The 27,749-nt window shown below is 38.7% G+C and overlaps 1 protein-coding gene across 5 annotated transcripts in view; it reads left to right on the top strand.

Moving 5' to 3' along the window:
* APBA2 (amyloid beta precursor protein binding family A member 2) overlaps positions 1-27,749 on the top strand; it is a 431,382-nt gene that overhangs the window by 324,540 nt on the left and 79,093 nt on the right. For all 5 annotated transcript variants that reach the window (XM_063449151.1, XM_063449150.1, XM_063449148.1 and 2 more), the window contains one exon: positions 15,429-15,515. In XM_063449151.1, the coding sequence (XP_063305221.1) occupies positions 15,429-15,515 (87 nt within the window). The remainder of the gene's footprint in view (positions 1-15,428; positions 15,516-27,749) is intronic.

Genomic DNA, 27,749 nt, shown 5'->3' with positions numbered 1-27,749 from the left:
CCAGCTTGTGCAGTTCAAATACGATATCTCCTACTTTGTAAAATTGGTCATCACAAAACTACAGAGATAGAGATGTTCACACTCCAGGGAGCAACCGATCAACCAAATTGATAAAGAAGTACAAATGGATCAGGCAAATTACATTGCACATCAGGAAGTAGATAGATTTTACAAAATATGGACCATTCGGTTCCAAAGTAATAACTATTCAAAACACCACCTGCTTCTTTGTCATTAATTCCTTTAAGTTTTAGTATAATATCATATTCCTAACCCACAGTTCTCCTTCTGAGAGTAACGTTGTGTAAATATATTTATATACATGTTTTGTGTGTGTGTGCATGTTTGATGTGTGTGGTGTGTGTTTGTGTCTGTGTGTGTAAGATAAGAGATTAAATTAGTATCTTGCAAAACCTTTTCTTATTGGACTATTAGAAATTTGGAATGACATGATTTCAAGAGATCCTCTCTTTCTCAAAACTAAAACATTTGTAAATTATATGACAAATGTAATTCAAAGTTGAATTTTGTTTTCCTTACCCTAAATAAAACCTGTGTGTTATATGCAGCCATGTCGCTTTAACCCCTTATCACAACTCAACTTTGAATTTTAGGTGTTATATCGCTCCATTTTCTAAACACACACCACATCCCCTGTGCCCATGCATTTGTAAATGATATGACTCAGAAAATTCAAAGTTGAGTTTGTTTTTCATGTACCCTTAATCAAACCTGTGTGTTCTATGCAGTGATGACGCTTTAACCCCTGTATCACTACTCAACTTTGAATTGTAAGTGTCGTATCGCTCCATTCCCTAAACACACCACATCCCATATATCAATGCCAGGCCTGAACACCCTGCGGCCCCTAGATGTTTTTGAATTACAACGCCATGATTCTTTGAATAAAACAGATAGCATACGCACATGATTCATTCAATGAAACAGATAGCCAACTCCCATGTTTTTTCAATGAAACAGAAAGTCAGGGACTCATGGCTGATAGGCAGGGATCATGGGACTTGTAGCTCAAAACATCTGGGGGTGGAGGGGACGCAGGTTGTGAATGCCTCATCTAGGTTATCCTAGATATAAGAAAAGGCCAGGGACTAATGAGAGTATTTAGAAAAGTGGGGAGGCTAGGTGGGCTGAATGGTTCTTATCTGCCGTCACATTCTATGGTACACTTCTTGACATTTAGCTTTTTTGTATCCAAAACTTCGTTACAATCTCCCGACATTGTATAGGTTTATCAAACATTTGGCCTCTGTATCAAACGTATCTCTATTATACAGTGTATGTAGGACAAGGGAAGAGAAAAATTGTTAAGCTATATATATATCCTGCAATGAGCCTGGGAAAAAAGTGGGCACTTTGTGGTGATCCTACTGTTGTTGGATTACAGCTTTAATCATCCACAGTCAGACGTTCTATCTTAGACTGACAGGGCTGGTAGTAGTATCTGAGCTGTAGTGCTGTAAAATTACTTCCTCCGGTATAGACGAGTATTTGCACTTAATGGCAATGCATTGTGTGACAATTTATTGCAATGGAAAAGCAATGTCTGTTCATAATTTAAAATTTGATGGAAGTTTTTTTAATGCTCTCTATTTCTCTCTAGACAGATTACCTTTTAGTTAGAATATTCAAGCAGAGCCATTAATACACACAACAGAACCAGCTTGTTAGACATTCCATGTGCATTTAGACTGTCTATTAATGTACTCAAAATATTATCTCTCCAAAACAGTTCATGCAAATTCAGGCTGTTCCATTAAAGGAATATTGCAGTGATAGGAATACAAATGTGTATTCATAACGCTATAGTGACCTAGTCAACAGTTTGGTTACCAACCCCACTCTACAAAAGTTAAAGATTATTTTTACTTACCCTTTATCCCACGCCATGCTGCTGTCTCTGCAGCTGGTTGCCTCCTTGGCCTTACAAAATGCAGCAGTGCAGTGCCAATTCAAAGAAAGCACCTCTAGTGGCTGTGCAGAATATCAATGTTTTACATTGCAGGGTTAAAACTACAGAGCCATGGCACCCAGACCACTTAATTGAGCTAAAGTGGTCTGGGTGCCATGTGCCTGTCCCTGTCTGCTTAACCCTGAAATTGCATTGCATGATTTAACTCTGACAGGCACTACAGGTGTTTCATCCAATAAACCCTCTGACTGGCACAGAGTTTTGCCATGAATGCACACTAGCCTACCAAGGCTTATACATGGAGGTGGGACTACAGCGCAGAGACGGTTGTTGTAAGGGAGAAAAGGTAAGTAAAAGTGTACTTACTTTTCTTCCCGTGGACAAGGTGCTGGAGAACCTAAACAGCTAAGATGGCATTAGGCGTTGGGAATACACATAAGGGAGGGTTTAGTGCCACACTGACACTAGTGTAGCTGAGCTGCGTGCTGTGTTATTGTGAAGAGCAAAATCCACACATGGATATTATGAGTATAAACCTCTACATGAGCGCCAATTCCACAAACTAGCAGATTTCCCATGGTTTAAGGAACACTACAAACATCTAAATCACTTTAGCTAGCTGAAGTGCTTAATGTGTGAAAAGTGTGTCCTCATTTTTAAAATTTTACCAAAAGTGCAGATTTTAATAGAAATTGACACTTTTATAAATTAAGCTTGTTACATATCCTTGGCTGTCAATCAGACCAATGGTCCTGTTACTTCCCAACAGCGAATCTAAAGAGGCAGCAATTGCCCAGAGCACCTGCCTTGCAAACACTTGTCATTGAGCTGCATTGGGAAGTCTGTGATTGGACAACAACAGAAATTCTGAGCTGGGATTGAAGGGGAGGGCTGGCAAAGGCTGGGACCAAAAGATTTGCAGCTTTTGCAAACTGTTTTAGATTTACCCTCAATGGAAAAAAAGAATAATTAATTGCATGCATGTTTTCATTGGGGCGTATATCAACTAAAGAGTGATTTTTACATTTATTTGGGCAGTGGAGTATCCTTTAAAAGCACAGACATTGCATGCACAATTTGCTGATAAAAATAAAACTACATTTTGAGTATTATAAGTGATCAGTGTTCTTATTAACATTAGACAATTTAAATTTGCACAAATTTCGGCAATTCGGACATTCGGATGCTTCCGAATGTCCGAATTGCTGAAGTGCCGAAGTGCCGAATTTCGGAAGTGCCGAATTTCGGAAGTCTAAACTGAATTCTTTGCCCATGCACATCCCTAATTAACATTAATACAAAGCAATAAACATGATACTGATGCAATCAATTTAAAAAGCACACAGAGCACACATCACATGAAAATTGCTAACAGAAGTAAATTGGGCTGATTACTTTGTAATTTTGATGTGTGTCACTGACATTCCACCCAACCATTTGTTCTAACTGCTTATCATTATTTTAACAGCAGTCTATTCATTTAAGGTGAGACTCAAATGAGGCACTAAACATTAGCTTTATACAAACATATAGTACTGATTTGCAATAAAAGAATGTCTATGCTACATGCTTGTCACAAGTTTTCCCAGTTTTAATATATGATCAGTTGGATCTGTTGAAAGATAAAAGGAACATCTGGTTTTGAATTTTCTATGCCTGTTTCAAGCTGTTTACAATTAAAAATGGATAAAACAATAGCTTATTAAAATGAACGGATCAAATAGCATATACAATACAATATCATCACTGCTTTTCCTAATCCTCTCTTGACAAACCTCTCTGGAACATCAGCATTCCCATAAGCAGGGTATGTGATCCTTTATATTGTAATTACATTAGCATACGTACTGTATCTTCTAAAAATAAAATGCATGTAAATATTCCTTGGAGAGGGAAAGGCTTTAAACACATCGGAGCACAGGACTTGACGTTGATATACAGGTAGATTTTTATTAGTTTTCACAAGGGAATCATATTTTAAGAATGTGGTTTTATAGTCATCTATAACCATAATCAGGGCCATTGCAAGGATTATTGCCTACACAGACTCAGATGCATTTTGCCGCCCCAAAAAATTTGTCTTCACCTGTCTGTTTTGCCGCTCTTACCCATCCTTTTGCCCCTTTTGTAGATCTTGCCACATTTTTCTCTCTTTTCCCTTTTTGCATATTGTATTCCCCGTTTGTCATTCTTTTCACGCCCTTGTGACAATTTGTGCCAATTTTGTGGTATCTTAATCCCCTTGTGTCACTCACTCACTCACTCACTCAGTGGCTAATACACACACACACAGTGGCGGAACTACCACGGTTGCAGGGGTCGCAGCTGTGACCAGACCCGTCACTCCAGGGGGCCCGGCCACCCTGCGGACTCCTGCGACCACGGTGCCCACTTGCTAAGTAACGCGACCCTGGCCTGTGCGGTATAACTGCCGGGCCCCCATTAAAGGAGCCTATCGGGTGGGCCACCTAATGGCAATTAATTTCCAGGTGGTCTGGTCAGCGCTGTGGCGCTTTAACAGCGCAACCGGGTCCGCTGTGATGACATCAAATGCACACACAAACACACACACACACACACAAGCACACTGGTTCTTACACACACACATACACACACACACACCATAACACACACACACTGGCTCTTACACATACACACACACTGGCTCTAACAAACACATTTACTGTTTATTGTCATTGTTTAAAAATGTTCCCACCAGGTGTTGCTGCACTGTAGAATCTTCCCATCTGTCTCCACAGTGCTCGGCCGCTGGGATACGATGTCACGTATCCCTGTGGCCTTTAGCACATGAAGAGATTACAGAGCTCCATAAGGCAGCTGCCTGTGCAGGCCTTGGCCATAATCATGACATCCCTTTGTAAAAAATAGATTTCCTGAAAGCAGAGTAAACGATCCTTTGTTTAGTAACTACAGTCCACATCTATAAGAAGTTTAGTTCTTTACCAGTTGGCAAAGGGGCAACAGGGCACTCCCGGTACAAAAACAACTACAACGGGCTTTAGCTGTTATGGTGTTTAGAGTGTTCCTTTACTTCTTATTATGAAAAATTCTAGGTGTTTAATTTTAGTTTTCTATGAATGCAATCATGCTTACTGAGTGTGATATTACTGTCACTTGCAACCATAGGCTTCACATCCAAAACCATTATTCAAGACCACCTAAAAGCATATGTCAATGAGCATTATGTTATCATTTCCAGAAAACTGATAATTGTTCTAAAGATATATTATATCTGTCAAACTACTTGCAAATGAGATGGCCTGGCAACTTATACTTTAAATAGGGTCAAATTAGAGACTTCTTTAAAACTGGGGGATGTCAATTTTAAGGGGATATTAAAGACCTCATCGGTAACCCGAAGACTGAGCATATTGTCCTCTTCTTCCTGTACCCCATTGTGTATTACGATGGAGGCACAGGCTGAGCTAAAGCCCAATAATAAATGGACTAAGAGATGCCCAGTGCACTGGTCCTAATACTGAAGGGTCAGAGGTTATATGTGTGTGCGCATGTCCTATCTATTTGCTCTGTTTACCTTTTAGAAAACTAATACAATAATATTCAGCAATGTTTCCTTGTCTCAGGAATACCTAACATGTTCTCACAGTACAGACAATTTTAGTACAATGCAGTTAATGTACAATAGCAGCTTTCATGAACTTTGTGACATCCTCCTATATTGCAGGCAGAACATTAAATGCAAGTCAGAACACTGCGGTTTATGATAATTATAATGCCACCCATGTCATGCAGCATTCTGTATGGATTGCTGTGTTTGCAATGCACAATTACGTTGTCATTTTAGAAACATGAAGCAGTTATTTATTGTGTAAGAAAAATTGAGTTTCAGAATTGTCTATTTATACCTAAAATATCTGCCAGGCACCCATTTCAAAATTACACTCTTCTCAAAAGTCTAACGTTTTGAAGGGTTACATTTATATTGTTTATCCCTTTTATTGCATTAAACCCGTGTGTGCTCTCTGCTACATTAATAAAGGGACGCTCACTCTAGATTTTACCACATTATTTTTGTGCGTTATGGGTACGGTAATTAGAAAAATGATTCATTAAAAAAAGTTTTGTTTTTAAGTAGTGGTCTTCCTGACTCCTCTTTCTCCTTTATTTGTTTTCTCTTTAACCAGGAAGTGTCTGATATATCTCAGCCAATCACTGATATTCAATGGATTCCTATAATAGAAGCACTGCACCACATACCACACGTGCTTAGGTCATCAAACTCTCAGTAGGTTGATGGAAAGAAGGAAAATATAAGGGGAACAATCCTTGTTCTCATTGCACATAGTTGGGGATCCCAAATGATTAATGTATACCAGGAATACAAGTGCTCCTCACATAATGACTGTGTTCCATTCCTAAAACTCTGTCGTTAAGGGAATTGGTCGATAAGCAAGGACCGCCCTTTGAAAGGGTTATAAATTCGCTGAGGTGAATTTCGACAGGTTGAAATTCACATTTGTTTCTGTTCAAAGCAGAGCAACTTCAGCACTGTACTAAATACTGGTATCCCTCTGAAGATGGCAAAATTTGCATTTGTGACAAAGATGTGAGGAACAGCTTTACAGTACAGTTTTACATGGTTCAAATGGATCCCAGTATTTAGTACAGTACTGTAGTTTTTCTGTGTACTTTACACAGAAAGTAATGCAAATTTCCACCTGACGAAATTCACCTTGGCGAGTGTCGCGAATGCGAATTTCGTATGCCTGTCGTATCTCCGAGTGGTCTTTGTCACAGCAGGTCATAAAGTGAGGAGCGTCTGTACATGACTTCATTTCCTATAGTACGTACAGAGGTTTCTTTATTCTAATAAGTTCTAATTTAGTAGAAAACATTCGTTGTTAAGCCTTTTGGTATATTTCATAGGATAACATAATAATTATATAAAATGTGTCAATTCAGATCTTTCATCTTGATAATGTTATGCTGGCTAGTAGAAATTGACTTTTTTTTTCCTTTTCTTTGCCTGAAGCATGAATACATTTTATAACGAAAAAAAAAAATATCTTGGAAACTCATATTTACTTTCACCCTGCAGTTATTACGGTTAGCAGTACTTGACTTTTGGACTATTTTATTTTAGGACTTTATAGATTTATAGAGGGGGCCCTCCTCCCTCCCAGTAGCGAACAAGTTAAAATAATATCTCCGTCTCTCTGTACATTGGATCTAATATACAATTATAGTATAGTATTATATAAAAGCATTTATTGGCAGTATTTAAAAAAATTTACGTGCTTTCAACCTACATTTTAGTACTCAGATATCATGTGTTTTGCCTCTTAAAGCATTATAACCAGTGCAGTGTGCTGTAGTGATTATAGTGTCACGTGTACCCTAGTGCCCCACCCCCAAAACCATTTGCTAATGCTTTGACAATTTACCTCTGGTCCTCTGGGTTTTGGTTACTTCCTCCATTGAGAGTCAGAAGCTCCTGTACAGAGCTTGTGTTAGCTCTCCTGAGCTAAGCTCTGCCATCAGCTAGTCTCAACCAATAAGATAAGCCCTGCACTAAGCTTCCAGCTCTCAATAGAGGAGGTTACAGGCAGCCGGTGGACCCCAGGTAAGTTGTAAAATGTTTGCAAATGGTTTGACTACTTACACAGGGAGGTACCAGGCACTCCTAGCACCATAACCTATACCAGTTGTAATCAACCTTTTTCTACCTACCGCCCACTAATGCATCTTTCTTGATGGAAAAATTTCATTACCGCCCACCAGTTTTCGCGCAAGTGCAGAATATTTTTTAGAAAGGAGGGTGTTTTAAAAAAAATAAATGTACGTACATTTATCTTTTTATTTCTACTTAATGCATGTTTATAATGTTTTTAACTTTATAAAGTTTAATGAGAAAACAATAAAGTAAATTGAAATTACCTTTACTAGTGATTAATGAGATCCTTGAGGTTGATGCTGCGAGACTAAATATTTGATATCTGGCTCAATTTATATAAGGAACAAACAAAGGTCTCCTCTTTCGGTGATATTCAGATGACTTCTCTGTTTGCGCATAATATGATTTCTCATCTGTGCATCAGCTCACCTCCTCTCCCTCCTCAATTCCCCTCCCCACTTTTTTTTCCTTTTTTCTATTTTTTAACCTTACTTATAGCAATGCCCAGTAGGAAGGCTGAGCTAGGTAGCCCACTTACTATTACTTACTATAGCCCACTATAACAGACAGGCACACATACATACAGACACACACACAAGACACACATACAAACACAAGACACACATACACACATACAAAGACACATACATACAAACAGACAGGCACACATACAGACACACACACAGACATGCACACATACACACACATAAGACATACATACAAAGACACACACATACAGACAGACAGACACAAGACACACATACACACAACACATACATACACACATACACACACACAAGACATACATACAAAGACACACACATACATAAGACACACATACATACAAAGACACATACACACACATACATAAAGACACATACATACAAGACATACATACAAAGACACATACACACACAAGACATACATACAAACACACACAAAATATTTTAGTCACCCTCCTGTTTCCTACCTTTTAGGTGCAGGAGGGTTTCCCTGGGGTCAAGTGGTGGCTCAGGTGGATGGGAGTCAGAGTTCCCACTCTGACTCCCTCTGCTTCCTCCCGTGCGGTCTGTGTGTTAGCTGGGAGGAGTGACGTGCGGTCACTTCCTCCCAGCTCTGTGTGATGTAATCACAGGGGGTCCGGTTGCGCAGTTAAAGCGCCCAGCGCTGACCGGGCCCCCTTACAATCCACATCCATTGGGTGGCCCTGACAGCATGGGCCACCCGATGGACCACTTGGACGGCGGCCCCGGTGGTTTCCCGTGAGGGCCGGGGCCGCAAATGGTGATGGCAGTACCCGGTCGCAGGGGTACCGCCGGCTCGCACCCGCTCTCTCGCCCACCTAATCTCTGAAATTGAGGAAATCCTTACAGCCCACCTGGAATCCTGAAGGTAGGGACCAGGTTGACGACAAATAACCTATATTATGCTATATTTATGGTGCTTCAAGTGTTCCTTTAAATTATTTGCCATAGAGTTTTCCAATACATTTTGGATTTCCAATTACAGAGTGGATCAAAGTTTTGAGTATTGACTGAGTTCCACTGATGCACAATTCAGTGTAAAATTACTTTGCAAACAATATCAAAGTTCAATCCATTACAACAAAAAGGATAATATTTACTGATTGCACAGTAAAAAAATTAGCAACAAACTAGTTAGAGATATATGAAATAAAGAAAGTATGATTCATAGAGTACTATAGTACTTGTGAAAATGGACACATCTAAAATACTCAACTCAAAGAGAAGAAAAAAGAAAAAAGGGAAGGGGGAGAAATTCCACCAAGGGGACCACAACCTGCACCCAAGCGAAGTAGACTGTATTGTATCCATGATGGCAAAATGCTGTAGTATCATTGTGGAGAGTCATGTAGCTGGGCTCTAAGTTGCTCCATGTTCCTAACCTCAGTCAGCATATTGCACATTTTATTAACACAATGTACTCTCAGCTACAGAGGGTTCTGTTGGTGGTGTATATATATTTTCATTTGAGAAAGGAAATTATTGTGGTGACTTATATAAAGCCACTTTGAAATGTGTCCCTAATGTTCATACACTTTTTTAAAATAGTTTTGCATTCAGTTTTTGTGTCCGTTTCAGTGTTTTATTTGTAAATTGTTCAGAATAAAGATGCATTAACTGTCATTTTATTTGCAGAATGACTTCAGTTCATATAATTAATTACAATAATTATGTGTGAGTAAAACTGACACATTCACTGAACACTATATTGTGGTGGAAACCAAAATCCCAAATTTAGGCAACATCAGCTAATTTAAACATATTCTCTACCTTGTAAAAAGCACACACAGGAAGGTAGGTGGGAGTAGCGCCTTGATATATCTTTAGATGGTAAATAAAATGAAAATAATGGGGGGTAATATAGTGTAGTATGTTGATGTAATGGACGACGGAAGAAATAGAGATGCTCTTACAAGATACAGTACGCTTGAGCGGTGCAATCCATGCTTAAGTAAATGAAATGTGTCTCTTGATCCAGGTGGGTAATCCAACGTTTAAAATAAAAACAGAAATATACACCATATAATTTTGTAAATCCAGATAGTATGTGCCAGTAAAATAGGTGAATGGAAATGCACTAATTTGTGATGGAGCTTTCTTTATAGCTTCTTTAGACAGTGTGAACTGGTTTAATTCCCACTCCAGGATGTATCGGTGGTTCAGTGCCTTCTTTGTGATATATTTGATAGTCCTGGCCAACTCCTTGGTTTTGCACCCCTCCCTGTCACAGGTGCCTCATTCCAGGGCCCTATTTAGCCTTGACTTGTAGAGAGTCCCAAAAAGGATGTATTTCCCAAGTAAGTGGATTAATCTCATAAGAGCAAGCATTAGGCTGCTAGGATAGGACCTGCCAACAATGGGGTACATTGACGGTGTGGCAGGCTTATGCAATATATGATCATATAATGTAACCAAACCCCCATAATTTTTTGCCTAGGTGAGGTGTTTTTAAATAAAACTACTACAATCTCTAAGATTTGATTATTATTATTATTATTATTATTGCAATTTATTTAGCGCCAACAGATTCCGTAGCGCTTTACAATATGATGAGAGGGGATTTAACTATAAATAGGACAATTACAAATAAACTTACAGGAACAATAGGTTGAACAGGACCCTGCTCGATCGAGCTTACATTCTATAGGAGGTGGGGTGTAAAACACATTAGGACAGGAATTTGCAATCAAATAAGGTGGACTGCCCTTTAGGAGAGGGCAAGAGACAGGTTTGTGAGGTATTGGTTAGTCTTGGAGGCCATAAGCTTTCCTAAAGAAATGGGTTTTAAGGCACTTCTTAAAAGATGCAAAACTAGGGGAGAGTCTGATGGCGGTAGGCAGGCTATTCCATAGGAAGGGAGCTGCCCGGGAGAAGTCCTGCAAGCGCGAGTTGGCCGTACGAGTGCGGACAACGGACAGGAGGTGGTCCCGGGCAGAGCGGAGAGACCGAGAAGGGACATACCTATGGATCTGTGAGGAGATATAAGAGGGGCTAGAGTTGTTCAGTGCTTTATAGGTGTGAGTTAGTACCTTGAATTGACTCCTATAGCATACAGGAAGCCAATGTAAGGACTGGCAGAAGGGTGAGGTGTGAGAGAAACGACTAGAGAGGAAAATCAGTCTAGCAGCAGCGTTCATTACGGACTGTAGGGGTGCAGTACTGCTTTTGGGAAGACCAATCAGGAGAGGGTTACAGTAATCCATGCAGGAAATTACTAGAGCATGGACAAGCTCCTTGGTAGTATCTGGTGCAAGAAAGGGGCGGATGCGGGCTATGTTTTTAAGATGGAATCTACAGGATTTGGCAACATGCTGGATGTGAGCTCAAAGGTGAGACCAGAGTCAAGTATGACGCCAAGACAGCGCGCTTGCAAGGATGGACTGATGTTGGTACCACAAACTTGAAGGGAGAGCGAAAGAGGAGGATCAGTATTAGGAGGAGGAAAGACAAGGAGCTCAGTTTTTGAGAGATTGAGTTTCAGAAAGCGGGAGGACATCCAGTCAGAGATGGAAGAAAGGCAAGCAGTGACACGTTGCAGGACAGCAGGGGAGAGGTCCGGGGAGGAGAGATATAGCTGGGTGTCATCAGCGTACAGGTGGTAGTGGAATCCAAAAGAGGTAATAAGTTTGCCAAGAGAGGCAGTATAAAGAGAAAATAGAAGGGGACCAAGGACGGAGCCTTGGGGGACTCCAACCGAGACAGGGCGAGGGGAGGAGGTATCATTAGAAAAGGAGACACTGAATGAGCGTTGGGAGAGATAAGAGGAAAACCACGAGAGGACAGAGTCACAGAGACCAAGCGATTGAAGAGTTTGAAGAAGGAGAGCATGATCAACGGTGTCAAAGGCCGCTGAGAGGTCAAGAAGAATTAGTATGGAGTAGTGGCCTTTGGATTTAGCTGCGATTAGGTAGTTAGTGACTTTGATAAGGGCAGTCTCTGTAGAGTGGAGAGGGCGGAAGCCAGATTGAAGGGGGTCAAGGAGAGAGTTGGAATTGAGGAAGTGAGACACACAGGTAAAGACAAGTCTTTCCAGAAGCTTTGAGGAAAAAGGGAGCAGGGATATGGGACGGTAGTTAGAAAGGGTGGATGGGTCGAGGGATGAAATCATAGTTTAGTGAATGGGTCGAGGGATGAAATCATAGTTTAGTGCATAAGCGAGTGCGCTGGATTCTGTATTTTGTATATATATATATATATATATATATATATATATATGTATATATATATATATATATATATGTATATATATATATATATATATATATATATATATATATATATATATATATATATATATATATATATATATATAAGGAAGTGAGGTTTTGCTCAATCCATAAAGCTTTGGTGGTACATTCCCCATGGCGTAAAATAGAGCCCAGAAGGTATTGGGAATAAAACAGGATGATCTAGGGATCTTAAGAAAGATATCTATCTTCATTTAAATATAATAAAATAATAAAAGTTATAAAAACAGAGTATAATAGTAACACTAAAATGTTTCATCACAGCTTAGGGCTTTTTCAAAGTGTTACAGCAGCCGGGACTCTTACTCCTAATATAGAAGATATTAAAGATGAACATTTTACAGTGACATGATGTCATGGTCACATAACTGCCGATGAATTCAGATATAAAAACAACTTTACAAACAAGTTATGTGGAATATTAGATATATGTGGAATTTATAAGAATAATACCTTATTTAAAATGAGTGTTAAAACTAAACATGTTATGAATTTGATTTGGAAGGCAAATCAAAAATAGTGCCGGTTCGTGGGTCACGTGATTCTGCGAATCAGATCCCTGGATGCCAAAAGAAGAACTTAACAAGTGAAGACTATAAATATAAATGGATAGGAATGAGTTCTCCAAGTATAGCAATGAGGGGCAACAAGAGGGGAAGGAGATGTCTCCACAAATATGGTGTCCGGAGGCCATAATCGTGAGTCACATGATCCGCTCAGGGTTTGTAAATATTGCACAAAAATTAGAAAATTAAATATGGAAAGAAAAAGTGAGTGAATCCTGTACACATAATGAAAACAACTATGGTAATTAGGGTTAAATGGTGAGAAAAATGTTGCTTCCAAAATGATGTCCAAATGCTATAAGGGTGAGTCACATGACTCCCGTGACCTGAGTAAATAGAGCTCAAAAAGTGATAAAATAAGGGCATTAAAGTATATGATGAACTAAACAATAAAGGAGCTGAAAGTGCAAGTAATTAAAAAAAATGATGGCTCTGATAGGGATAATTAAAACTAAATTAATAGAATAATAGCATAAGGCTAACAAATAAGGTAAAAATTTATAATTTAGAACCAGTATTTTTAAAAAGACGCTATGTCGCCAGAAAATAATAGCGAATAGTGACCATACTAGAATACATTATTTAGTAAATAGAAATACATAGAAATAAAAACATCATAACAATAAAATAATTGTAACATATATAATCCATTAAGATTAAAGTCCAGACAAATAATGAAAACAATTAATACAAACAATATAAATAGTACATCAAAATTAATTAAAAATTAACAAATTAATAAAAATGAGACATAGAAAATAACATTGAGGAGAATAAAAAAAATAAAAAGATCAAACTCAGCATTCAAATCATGGGGAAAAGAGTATTTAATCAATCACCCTTTTCATTTTTTTTGTCTAACATTTTGACCATATTACCCCACTCAATGGGGGAGAGTGGTGACCATATTAATTGCACAAAATATTAGAAAATTCGGGTCCTTATTGTGGATCAAAATATTTTTTGATACTGTATGATTGTATGATTTAAAAAAACGTTTTACAAAATAGTTCTACAATGTTCTGCTCTTCTTAAGTTCAGGTTTCTAGTTGTCATCCCTACCTATTGTGAACCACATGGGCATTTCAAAGATCTATGAGTTTGTTTGAATTCCACGTAATGAAACTGATTATCTTGTATTGTTTTTGGGTATGACTAGATTTGAAGTTGTATATTGTTGCATTTGATTTATCTGAATTTTTACAAGCTATGCATGATTTGTTGAGGAATCTTTTACTAGAGCTGGTTTTCTTCTTCATGTTAGAAAGGTTTTTAAGTTTGGAGCCCCTCTAACTATGTTTGTTTTTGTTTTTATTGTAATAATGCTTTTTAGAATGGTATTTTCTTTTAATATATTCCAGTGTTTATTTTTTTATTTTTTTATTTTGATGCTTTCGTGGTTAAAGTCTAACACAATAAGACGCTTAATTTCCATTTCCTTAGATTTTTTATGTTTTATTTGATCACCTCTATTTAAATCTTGAATATTTTTAATAAAATGTTCAATCCTATTGGCAACATATTTATTTCTGTAAAATGTACCAGTTAGAGTATTTGTTAGATCTTTAAACGTTTTTGAATTAGTGCCATTTCTTTTTAGTCTGATTGACTTTTAGGAATAGCCTTTAACCAGGTGGAATAGAAACAGCTGGTAAAATCGAAAAAAATATTTGTGTGGTTTTAGTATTTGTTCCACACTCCTTTCCAGCAACATACTACACTATATCACCGTCCATTGTCCTATTCTTTTTGTTTTATAAACCATCAGAGGACATATCAAGGTGCTACTTCTCCCTACTAATATTCTCTACCTTGGCTATAGCTACAGCATTATCTATTTTAGCCTAAAGTTTGTGTTTTGTTTTTCAATTCACTATAATTCTGTGTTTAGTAAATAAACTCATTAATGATGAAAGTTCTTGAGTACTATTACAAAAACCTCGAGTTACTAGACATATGTATCTGCAAAGATAACGTTTTTACATTTCACATAAATAGGGTTGGCTTCAAATTAATAATTAACAATTGGCTTCAAATGAATAATACAAACTTAAAAAGGGATTGACCCATGTTAGCTAAACTCCCAGCTATTAAGGAACTAGAAAGGCACATGTGAAATGCAGACGTAATGGTAAAATCTCGGTAATATATCATAATTAAGGGTCAAATTGTAAAGAACAGTTTTTTTATTCTCTTTTATAATATTTTAAAGCATTTGAAATATAAAAAGCAAGATATCTTAAAATCTAAGTTTGATGTGTCCGAGGACGCAACAAAATAGGTTTCCATTTATCTTAATGTCTAAATAAAAGTTTCTATATAAACACATAAGTTTGGTTTCTTGATTGTATACTTCCTTATCTGTCTGTCTGCCCATACACATGAGTTAATACATGTTATTAACCATTGCTTTCATTTTTCAGTTGTGATTCATTTCATGTGCATTGGTGTTACAAAAATTCAGACAACCAACAACTCATTTTACTTTTAATTCTAATGTTCTAGAATTCTGAAGGCGACTCGCAGACACTAACAGAAGTTGATCTTTTCATATCAACGCAGAGGATCAAAGTTTTAAATGCTGACACACAGGTATGTTTTAAGTACAGATTATATGATGTACGAGTAAAACATGTTTAGGCAATGTTTATTTGGTTTTACCAATGCTCATTTAGGAAAGTCTATATATAAAGCTCATAACCTTTCTTTAACCCCTTAAGGACATATGACATGTGTGACATGTCATGATTCCCTTTTATTCCCGAAGTTTGGTCCTTAAGGGGTTAACAGGTTACGTAACGTGTTTTTAGCACCACATTATTCAACTCTAAAATCAGTTCAGTAACCTCTTCTTCAAAAATCATATGTAACCAAATACTAAAGTTATTAAAGTTTATTGGAGTGGTTCTGGTGTTAGAAGTGCTCTGGTGTCCCCCATTGTAAGTAGTTAATCCATTTTAGAATAGTTTGACTTCTTACATGACGTCCATTGGGTAAACTCAACACCTCTAGTAGAGAGCCTGAAGCTCCTGCTCAGGAGTTCCCATTAGGTTTCTTGAGCTAGATCATTGTAGGGCAAGCTCATTACCTGAGAGCATCAGCTGATTGCTCTCAGCCCATGAGTTAAGCCCTGCAGAGCCGAGCTTAGCTCAGACACAGTGCTTCCAGTTCTCTGCGGAAAATAACATGAGGTACCAGTTCTGGGTATTGCTTCAGAATTTAAGAACCAGCTAAATGGAATCTGCTGTAATTTTAATAATAATGTAAATGTAAAGTACATTTGACACAAGGTATAAAACACTTATCATTGTGGCTGCAGACCCTTCATGTTTTTAGGATAATACTTAGCGTCACTAACCATCCGACTGCGGTGAGTTTACTCCTGTCGTGCAAAACTGAAGAGTTAGGAAAAATGTACGACTTAGTTCTCCAATTATGTGTCTGTGCAGCTTCGATTTATACCTGTCAAATAAAAATAAGCTTTTCTCCTCTTAGTTTTGCAAACAGGTCACTTTCATTTTGACAAGGAAGCACAATGCATTTTAAAATTATACAGAAATAATTTGATAACAGGTCAGGTGTCTCAGCACAATCTGTAGAACAATGGAGACAAAAAGGCTAGGATTCGGCACAATTTTTGTTTTGGCATTACGTACAAAAATAATTTGTGTTCTTTTTACTGTGTTCTGCTAAATGCATGTGTTCAACAATGACATAAAGTGATTTTTAAATTCCTAGGAAATTGTTTGCTCAGTCACTTGACCCTGGAGTCGTTACCAATTTTGTCTTCAAGTGTTAGCCATTTAGATATTTTGAAGTAATAACAACTTAATAGTTGTTTTTTTCGTAACAAACTCTTATTTCCCATTATTTCAGGTTCTATCTTATATTTCCTCTAAAAAAAAAATCATGTGTAGATTGTAGTTAATTTTACATTTTAGACACTCTTGCATCTATTACTGGCTCTTTTGCTGTTAGTCTAAAAATTACCTCTTTTATAAGATACACAATATAATGAATCTTAAAATAGTTATCTTCTGCATGAATTATGTTATATGAATATAATAAAATCTTAAATTTTCATTGCACTGAAAAAGTTAAAGATAAATATAACAGCATTTCAAAAGGGACAAGGTAACAATTGCAGTTATAACAAAACATATAGCACTGGTAAACTAAACAGTGCTAAGAGAGCTTATAGTCCAAGAGGACCTGCTGGAGCCTCAACAAATGAACTTATAGGATAAAGATTAGTCTAAAAGTTAAAGGCCAAAAGATCCGTCTCTCAAAGAAAAGTATAGCAGTGTTGGTTCAGTGCTACTCGATTATTGCTGGAGCTAGCAATATATTGCAGGAAAAGAAGTCTCTTCTATACAATTAGCAAGTATGGGTAAGCGATGGATGCTTAGTCTTTTTCCTAAATCCAGTTATCATTAAATATACACTCATATTCCAGCCTGACCAAGTTCATTCATTAAAGAAAAATCCCAAATACCATAGCTACTATTGCTTATACACTTATCAGCTACATAATTAAAACCACTAACAGCTGAAGTGAATGACTGTCAATAGGTGGGAAATATTAGGAAGCAAGGGAACTTTCAGTTCTTGAATTTAATGTGTTGGAAGCAGGAAAAATGGGCAATGAAGAAGGTCTGAGTGACTTTGTCAAGGGCCAAATAGTAATGGCTGGGTGAATAGGTCAGAGCATCTCCAAATGTCGTTTGGGGTGTTCCTGGTATGCAGTGGTTATTATCTACCAAAATTGTTGCAAGGAAGGACAACTGGTGAAACGGTTTAATAGAACAATGTAGATCAAAGCACATCTGGTGGTTTCTTCAGTAGGTAGCTTTATTATAAATATATATGAAGCCTTTGTCAATGGCAATCATGTTCCCACTGTTCCCACATGTTCCCACTGTCATCAGGGAACACCATTGCCATGAAGGGATGTATATGGTCTGATACAATCTGTTGGTAGGTGGTACATGTCAAAGTAACATCCACACAAATGCCATGACCCAAGGTGTCCCAACAGAACATTGTCCATAATAGAATACTGCCTCTGTCGGCCTGCTTTCTACCCATAGTGCATCTCTTCCCCACAAAACAATGCACATGTACCTGGCCATCCATCTGATCGAAAAGAAAATGGGATTTATCAGACCATGCATTCTTCTTCCATTGCTCCATGGTCCAGTTCTTACGATAACATACCCATTGAGGGTGCTTTCAGCAGTGTACAGGGGTCAGGAAACCTGTCTGCAACTACTCAGCTGCATACACAGCCAACTAGGATGCACTGTGTTTTCTGATACATTTCTATCATGGCCAGCATTAAATTTTTCAGCAAATTGAGCTAAAGTGTGATCAGACCAGAGAGGCTAACCTTCGCTCCCCACATGCATCAATGAGCCTTGGTTGACCATGACCCTGACGCTGTTTCACCGGTTGTCCTTCTTTGCACCCATTTTGGTAAGTACTAACCACGGAATACCAGGAACATCCCACAAGGCTTGATGTTTTAGACCCAGTCATCTAGCCATCACTATTATACATATACACATCTGTGTTTAAAATAAATAAATGATGCTTCTTCCTAATTTACTAGCATTGTTTTTGTTTGCATAATTAATGTCTTCCACATGCATTGTTAATAATACCATTAGGGATATACTTCTGGATGAGTTTAAAAATGCGCAATAGGATCCATCAGTGGCTCTTTTTAAAAATCTCTGAGATATTGGCAACCTCCAAACTTTAGGCTTGTTTACAAGCTTGTTGCTGCTTTTAGCAGCAACTCAACTCGTTATCGTGCCTGTTACTACTGTTAGTGAAGAGCAGATTTTTTTCGACTGCAGCATTTCACACGTAGTGTCAGGGAAATGCCGATTGCTGCCACTGAAAGACAGTCGTCACGTATTGGCTCCTATTATTTTCTGTGTATGGATGTGGTAGGTCACTGGTGGCAGATCTAGACTAAATGAGTTACACAATTCCCAGTTGGTGTTGCAGTAATAGCACTATTGGATATTTAAAAACTATTAAGAGGAAAAAGTACTAAATACAGGCAGACACTGGGAATATTCCATTTGGTTACCATGGTGATTGCGCCACTTCCAACGCTACAACAGCATCTTTAAAGCCACTGTGCTCATTTTCATGATTTGCTATTGAATACAAGAGGAGAGAAGAGTAGATTTCTGTCACCCAGCATCTAGAACCTAAAAATCTACTATTAATGGCAAAGAGTATTGCAACTTGACGTGAAACACTCAACTTCTTTATGCTGGTACTATATGAGGTCTTGAATGTTAATCATTTATAGGACAATTTCTTTCATTTAAATATTATGCTATTCTAGGTTCAATGTTGCATATGAAAGCCCATTAGTATTGTGATCTGTGACATTTATCATTGTGTTGAGCTATGGGTGTGCTGATTATTATGCTGACTAAATCACACCTATATGCTTGCACAAGAAAATCTGTCAAGTTTTAAATGTTTTTACATTACAAATTTAATCCAGAAATATTGCTCTTATGGTTCCTTAAAAGTTGTAATTATCAATAACATTTATATGTAACAGAGGAAAATGTACACCTCTCTGTACAAACCCAGTTATTACAGATTTTGAAATGCATACATTACCAGGGGTGTAATAATGTATTGATGGGTTCTCAATGTGAGTGGGAGACTTTATGAATTTTTGCCATAATCTGAAATAATACAGGGTTTGCATAGTTACATAGTTACATGGCTGAACAGAGACATGCGTCCATAAAGTTCAACCTTTCTCACATCTATGTGAAGGCAACAAAACGAGTTTGAAGCGCTTCCGATTTTGGAACAAACTAGAGAAAAAAAATCCTTTGTGACCTCGGAATAGCAATTAGATATCTCCTTCGATCAAGAAGCTGTTACCCCACTAATTCAAAAAGAAATCCCTGAATATTATGTTTTTATCCAAGTGTTTATCCAAGCGCTGTTTAAACATATGCATAGATTTTGATTAAACCAATTCTTCAGGCAGATAATTCCACATCCTTATTATTCTTACTGTAAAAAAAAAAAAAATTCCTTTGCCTTAGACTAAATCTCCTTTCTTCCAGTCTAACTAAGGACTTTAGTGTAGTCCTGTTTGTGAATAGATTTCCAGACAATGGTTTGTATTGACCCTGGATATATTTGTATAATGTTATCATTTCCCCTCTAAGGCACCGTTTTTCCAAACTAAAAATATTTAAATTTATTAACCTTTCTTCATAACTAAAATGCTCCATCCCTTTTATTCATTTTGTAGCCCGCCTCTGCACTTGCTGTAGTGGAACAATATTATTTGTAAGGTTACTCAAAGCACAATGAACACTTCAGTATTTTAAAGTGTTTATAGGGCAAGGACCCTGTATGTTCATGCATACATATTCATTCTGAAACGTTACACATATTTTAAGTTGCTGCCTGTGGTGTAACTCCGTCTCCAGCGGCACCATTAGCCAGCCTGGATTGGAAGAAGGCTCATGTTAGATCTATGCATATTCTACGCACAGATTATTTATTCATTTTGTGAAAGCACTAAAAGACAATAAATGACTGGCAGGATCGGAATCTGGCTTCTGCAGCTGGCATTGAAGGAGGTTCTTTGGCCAACGGGCACAGTAAGAGGCAAACCATAGCAAAATGGCTTGGTCTTTTACTGGGGAAAGGTGCCGGGGATTTGAAATTAATTTACCACAGACTGTAGTGGTTATGGAGTAACCTTTATAGGTTTGTATGATCAAAACATCTCAAATATTGTTGAACTTCGAACTAGGTTTGGTGTACTGCAGTGTTATACAGTCTAAGGCTTTGCTTTTGATACAATGTCATTACTTACCTTGTTTAAAGACTTATGGGCCACATGCCAACATGCAGTGCTGCACTTTACACCCAATGCAGGTATAGATCCCCATGTGTTAAAAGTACCAGAAAGGTTAAATACATGCTGGTCCAAGGAAGCCACAGGTATTATTAGATACCTGACGGTCTCTTCTGTCCACTTTGGCCGCAATTAGATACGGGATTTCCCAGCTCACACAGCTCTGTACTCTTCTGATGTCAGTACTAATGGCAGAAGGAATCCATCTGAAGTAGGATTAGGTGGTGATATAAGGGGTTATATTAGAGGCCAGACTAGGGGTTGGATTATGGGTGGGATAAAGGGTAGGAATATGTGTTGGATTAGGGATAGGAATGTCCCCAAACTAAAACGTATAAAAAGTAAAACATAGAAACCCAGCAGATTTGACCGAAGTTTTGATAAAATGGTTAAATGAAAAGTGTCAAAATGCTGAATTGTGATATAGCCTGTGGGATGTACTTTTTATGAATATATAAATTTGTGTAGTGGTTTTGGTTTCTGTGAATTCTACTAAAGTTGTAATCTCAGCATGTCAAATTTAGCAAAGTTTTGGCTTTAAAATAGTAATTCACTACTTGCACTGTTTCTATTATTAATTATAAAAATTTATTTAAATCCTAGATATATTGGGCATTATAACGATCAGGACTGGTTAGTAAATCTATTTTAAGTTAGTTTTCTTTAGTTGCACTTGCTGTGTTTGAAATTATTAAATGTAAAACCGAGAAAAATAAATAAATATGTTTTTTCAACTTTTAATATATTTAATTTATAATTAATTTTGTGTTATGTATACATAAAGGGGATCAAAAGAAAGCCCTATTTATCCTCTAAAAATAAATAAATATATACATACCTCCAAACTTTGTCGTTCTGTGGAGCAGGACAATGGTGGGAAAGAAGTGTTGCATCTCAAAAAGTCCTTAAGGGGTAAAAAAACTTTCTACATTGTGAAAGTTAAATTCTAGGTGTGGCAGCCTAAAGGCAAGTAGCTTGGCTGTTGCTGCCAATGTCCCCTTTTCCCCTTGTGATTATAGCCCAAGAAAATATAGCTCAAAGATTATAGCCAGTATTGCTGTTCCACCCAAACACTATCCAAGACTTAGTGAAGTGTGAAGAAGAACTTATTGGAACAAATGCCACCCTCTCTGTCTCATTAGAGATATCTTTGCCAGAAGCTCAAGGAAACAAAGTGATTGGTTAGTGTAGGGTCCACCTAAGAGGTCTGCCTTGACGTGGCAGGTGGGCATTCCCTCTCATGGCCATTAGAGCAACTAAATAACCTCCATTTGTTTAAATATACATAGGGATTTGGGAAGAGCGCAGGTAACGTTTTTTCTTTGTTTTTTTACCGTATGTATTGGGGCTGATGTGTACTATGGTCGTTGATGCCACCCAAGAGTAGTGGAAGTTTGAGCGCAGGATTAATTTTTGTGTATTTTTACCCACATAAACTGTATTTATTCATTGTGGCCTAGATCGTGGCCATGACATATGTGCCACACAACTACACAATACTGTCTTCTGCGCTTCCTCCCATCGCACAGAGTACTGCGGAAATGTTTTTGTGAAATCACGTCCTGGTGCCTCTCTCTGTTATTTAAAAAAGTGTGTGCTTTAAGAGAGAGAGCAAGGAGAATGAATCTTTGCCACTGGATGTCACAGGTCAGTGGCTCCTCAAATAGGCCACCTGGAATCGACAGCAGGACTCTTTCACTTTTATACCTCTGTAGAGTCTGTAGGAGGTTCTGAGGGGTCTCTGAAAAATATGTCTGCTGTTTAACCCCCATTGTCGAGTTACACCCTTGACTGTATGTTTTCCCATTAAAATGTAACAAGCAGTGAAAGTCTGAGAACCGAAGCTATACATGTGTTTAATGGTCCTGAATTTGCCTGAAATTAACAACAGATGCCCGTATTAAGCCACTGTTTTACACTATATAGTTCATGAGTGAAATTGTTCCCAGGAAATTATTGGCAGGTGTCCTTACATATGGCAAATTGTCTTTGCGTTAATTAAATACCTTAACTAATTATAATGAATGATAAAATCATTAAAATGCAATTGTTTTAATAGAAACAGGTGGTGTTTTTAGAAATGGCATTGTTACGAACTCCCAATGGACAAAATGTGTAGCAATATAAAATGTATTCTCTTTCTGCAAAAAATGAAAAACATTTAATGACGTCCTCGTATGTGACGTAGTGCAAAGAGAAGGTTTCAGTCTTAAACATGAATTAAACATGTGTTAACATAACCACAGAATAAAGACTGTCCTTGAAATAGAGTTGTAGAGTATAACAATTACAGACTGTTCTAGATGAATTGTTAATGAACATATAGGTCAAGAGAAAGGAAATGCACAGTTCGGTTCATCTAAACGTTATAGGACAGGAACTGTAAAGAGGAATAGAATGAAGAAAAAAAAAACGCTCATCTTTTAATGGCAGTAAAGGGAAACGGAAGACACCCACATATGTTTGGTGCAATATGTAGTTAAGATTACAATTAGAATGTTAGATGTATTTTTTTCTCAATATTCTCGATTTTTAAATGCTAACCAGCACTAGTCAGTCCATAATCTCACTCTTAAAGAACACTGTAGGTACTATAACCATTTCATCTCAATGTTTTTATTAGAGTTGGAATTCTCTGGTGCTGTCCCTCCTGTCTGTGTTAAACCACATCCTAGAGTAGCACCAAATAAGGTCCTTGGCCACCCAAAGTGTAGCCTCGGCTGGATTATACTCTTCCCTCTAGCCATATCAATTCATAATGAATCGGTGCTGTGATAGGCAGCAAGTGGCCTGCTGATATTCTCAGAAAACCATGACTGCTTCCTCATTACCCCATGTAGCATAGAGGGGATGGGCTGCTGAGGGGATGGGTTGCTCTCGGAACTGTGGTTTAGAATCAAACCACTAAAAGCTGTTTGAACATTGAATGGAAGAACAGTGCCAGAGGACTCAAGACACTATAAACACTTTAATGACATCAATCCTTTCCACCCTGCAGTTTTTCCAGGGCCACAGGATGTCATAGAAACATAGAATGTGACATCAGATAAGAGTCATTCGGCTTTTCTAGTCTGCCCAATTATTTTTTAATATTTGCATTGGTCTCTTATATCTAGGATAGCCTTATGCCTATCCCATGCATGCTTAAACTACCTCACTGTGTTAACCTTTCCACTTCAGCTGGAAGGATATTTCATGCGTCCACTACCCTCTCAGTAAAGTAATACTTCCTGATATTATTTTTAAACCATTACCCCTCTAATTTAAGACTATATCCTCTTGTTGTTTTTCTTATTTTAAATATAGTCTCCTCCTTTCCTGTGTTGATTCCTTTTATGTATTAAAATGTTTCTATCATATCCCCCCTGTCTCGTCTTTCCTCCAAGCTATAAGTTCCTTTAACCTTTCCTGGTAAGTTTTATCCTACAATCCATGAACCAGTTTTGTAGACCTTCTCTGAACTCTCTCCAAAGTATCAATATTCTTCTGGAGATACGGTCTCCAGTAATGCGTACAATACTCCTTGGGAGGTCTCACCAGTGTTCTGTACAATTGCATGAGCACTTCCCTCTTTCTACTGCTAATACCTCTCCCTATACAACCAAGCATTCTGCTAGCATTTCCTGCTGCTCTATTACATTGTCTGCCTACCTTTAAGTCATATAAAATAAATCCTCCTAAATCCCTTTCCTCAGATGTTGAGGTTAGTACTGTATATTCTGTTGCCACAGCTCTGACCATTTTTCTAGTTTACCTAAATTATTTGCCATTTGGCTTACCTCTCCTGGAACATCAGCCCTGTTACATATCTTTGTATCATTACCAAAAAGACATATCTTACCATCAATACCTTCTGCAATATCACTAATACAAATATTGAAGTGATTGCCTGAGTATTGTCTCCTCTGGAAAACTCTGAAAAGTCTTCAAGCCTGACCATATAGTTATATTTGGCTGGATCTTGCCATGGAGATCGTGATGAAACAGAAAAGTACCTGGCAACTGATGAATTTTTCATTTGCTTTACTGTAAGCACCGTTTGGGTGCTCTTTACTTCTAATGAATTGAAGGTGAAATTGCAAAATATAGGCTAAAATAGCTCATTTGAAAAATAAAACTCTCATACTTAGCTATAGTTAAAGTTTGCAATCTGGATTTCAATGCACTAGTATTTTCTGTTTGAGAGTAAATAATGCAGGGGTCAAATTGTGATTGCATTGATTCTCAATTTATTATATCCTACTTGGCGATTTGCTAATTTTTGAGGCTACAATTTGTGATATCCAATCTTTTGGTGCCAGGGGCCTGTTCACTGAACAGAGTGGTGTGTTGAGATAAAGGCTGCCTAAATGTAGGCCAAATAGCAATGTTGTAAAAAAAAAAAGCACATAGGTTTGCTAAGCTACAGACTATTTTCTGAACATTTTCGTTTGTTTGTTTGTGTTTTTTAAGCATGGACGCTTTTAAAATCACTTGGTTGTGGAAAGAAGGATTCAACAAAAATAATCGTATTACACATAAAATAGCATATAAGCATGCCTAGTCACTTACGATGCTCTGATCACAAAGGAACTGTTAGTCCTGTATAAAATTCAGGAATCAGCAGACAATAGGCATTGTCACATTTGTGGCAATAAATGAAAAACTTTAGTTTGAGTTAGACTTCCAGGTTCACAAATAAAAATGCATGCAATGTTTAGGAGGTCTAACTCAGAAAAAACTTTGTTATTCACGGGTGTGAATGTGATTCCTGTCTCCTGCTGAGGAATCTCACATATCAAAAGAGAATACACAATATATAAAATCTCTGTGAGAGGCTTAGAAGTGTTAAGATTATTGAAAAGAAAATGGGTAGGTATGGTTATAATCTCTACTTTTAGCAATGTACAGATATTCTAAGTGACCTGTGCAGAATTCAGAATGCCATTCTTATTGGCGTCTCTTCATGTTGAAATAGTGTGCATCATAATGGCGTGCTTGCCTCAACCTGCTAGCCAAGAAAATATATGGTGAGAGCACGAAAGGCTTGCGGACAGAGATAAAGCAGAGATTTATGAGAGTGTATGTATAGTAAGTGAATAGGGCAGCACCTATGCCATCTGCATTTTAACAGGACAGGGATAATAATAAAAACATAAAAAGTAATTAATTTCTATAAAAAAATTAATCTGAGGCCTAACGTGGTCATGGACTTGCTTCTGAGTGAAATGATCTGCCATTTCTGCTTGGCGGCAGCTGTTTTATGGAGCAGTCAACTAACATTGCCTCCACACATAACCAGTGGTGAGTCTTTTATTAATGCTACACTTATAAGCTTCTGACACTGCTTTTTTTTATGTATTTACACAATTTTCGGAGTCAGTCACCTATGATACCAAGCGATAGCCATTCCCGGTATAAGTGGATCTGTGAGGAACACGAATTAGATGTAGGCACACACAGCAAAACCTGCTTGAGTGATATATATCAGAAATGCAAACATTTTAAAACTTTGCATCACAACTGGAGCTCTTATTACACTGATCATCCACAACATTAAAACCACCTGCCTTATATCGTGTAGATCCCCCTAGTGCTGCCAAAACAGCTCTGATCCATCAAGAAATGGACCTCACAAAACCTCTGAACATGTCCTGTTGTACCTGGCATCAAGACAGTAGCAGCAGGTCCTTTAAGTCCAGCAAGTTGCGAGGTGGGGCATCCATGGATCAGACTTGTTGTTTCAGCACATCACAAAGATCCTCTATTTGATTTAAATCTTGGATATTTGGAGGCCAAGGTAACACCTTGAACTCATCACTGCCACCATTTCTACCCCTGGTAGCCTACTTTAGGGCCGGCCTTTGGGGTGTGCGAGCTGTGCGGCCGCACAGGGTGCCATGCCAGTAGGGGGCGCCATGCTGCTGACACAGCTCACACATGGCCCCAGTGAAAGCTGTGAGTGAATGCTCAGAGTCAGAGCTCTCCCCTAATGCTGGTCACGCTGCACAGCAAAACCAGCATTATAGGAGTGCTCTGAGCACCCCTAACACAGCACCCGGATTTATTATCCTCCACTCTGGTGTATTAGAGAGCCGGGGGCGGAGCTACACGACCGGCGGGGGCGGAGCTACACACTGAACCCTCTGCCTGGTAAGTGAGATGGGGAAGCAGGAAGGAGTGCCTGCTCCCTCACATAGCTTCACACTGCCCTGCTCCCCCCCACCTACCCACTGGGCTCCTGCTCCCCCCCCACCTATCCACTGGGCCCCTGCTCCCACCTACCCACTGTGCCCCTGCTCCCCCTTACCTACCCACTGGGCTCCTGCTCCCACCTAATCACTGTGCCCCTGCTCCCCCCACCTACCCACTATGCCTCTGCTCCCCCTTACCTACCCACTGGGCTCCTGCTCCCACCTACCCACAGTGCCCCTGCTCCCCCCCACTGTGCCCCTGCTCCCCATTACCTACCCACTGGGCTCCTGCTCCCACCTACCCACAGTGCCCCTGCTCCCCCCACCTACCCACTGTGCCCCTGCTTCCCCCACTTACCCCCTGGGCTCCTGCTCCCCCCACCTACCCACTGGGCTCCTGCTCCCACCTACCCACTGGGCTCCTGCTCCCACCTACCCACTGGGCTCCTGCTCCCACCTACCCACTGGGTTCCTGCTCCCACCTACCCACTGAGCTCCTGCTCCCACCTACCCACTGGGCTCCTGCTCCCACCTACCCACTGGGCTCCTGCTCCCACCTACCCACTGGGCTCCTGCTCCCACCTAATCACTGTGCCCCTGCTCCCCCCCCACCTACCCACTGTGCCTCTGCTCCCCCTTACCTACCCACTGGGCTCCTGCTCCCACCTACCCACTGGGCTCCTGCTCCCACCTACCCACTGTGCCCCTGCTCCCCCTTACCTACCCACTGGGCTC

This window comes from Pelobates fuscus, chromosome 3 (assembly GCF_036172605.1).
Source record: "Pelobates fuscus isolate aPelFus1 chromosome 3, aPelFus1.pri, whole genome shotgun sequence".
Taxonomy (NCBI): Eukaryota; Metazoa; Chordata; class Amphibia; order Anura; family Pelobatidae; genus Pelobates; species Pelobates fuscus.
The sequence above is the reverse complement of the archived record's forward strand: the minus strand, read 5'-3'. Positions and strand labels throughout refer to the sequence as shown.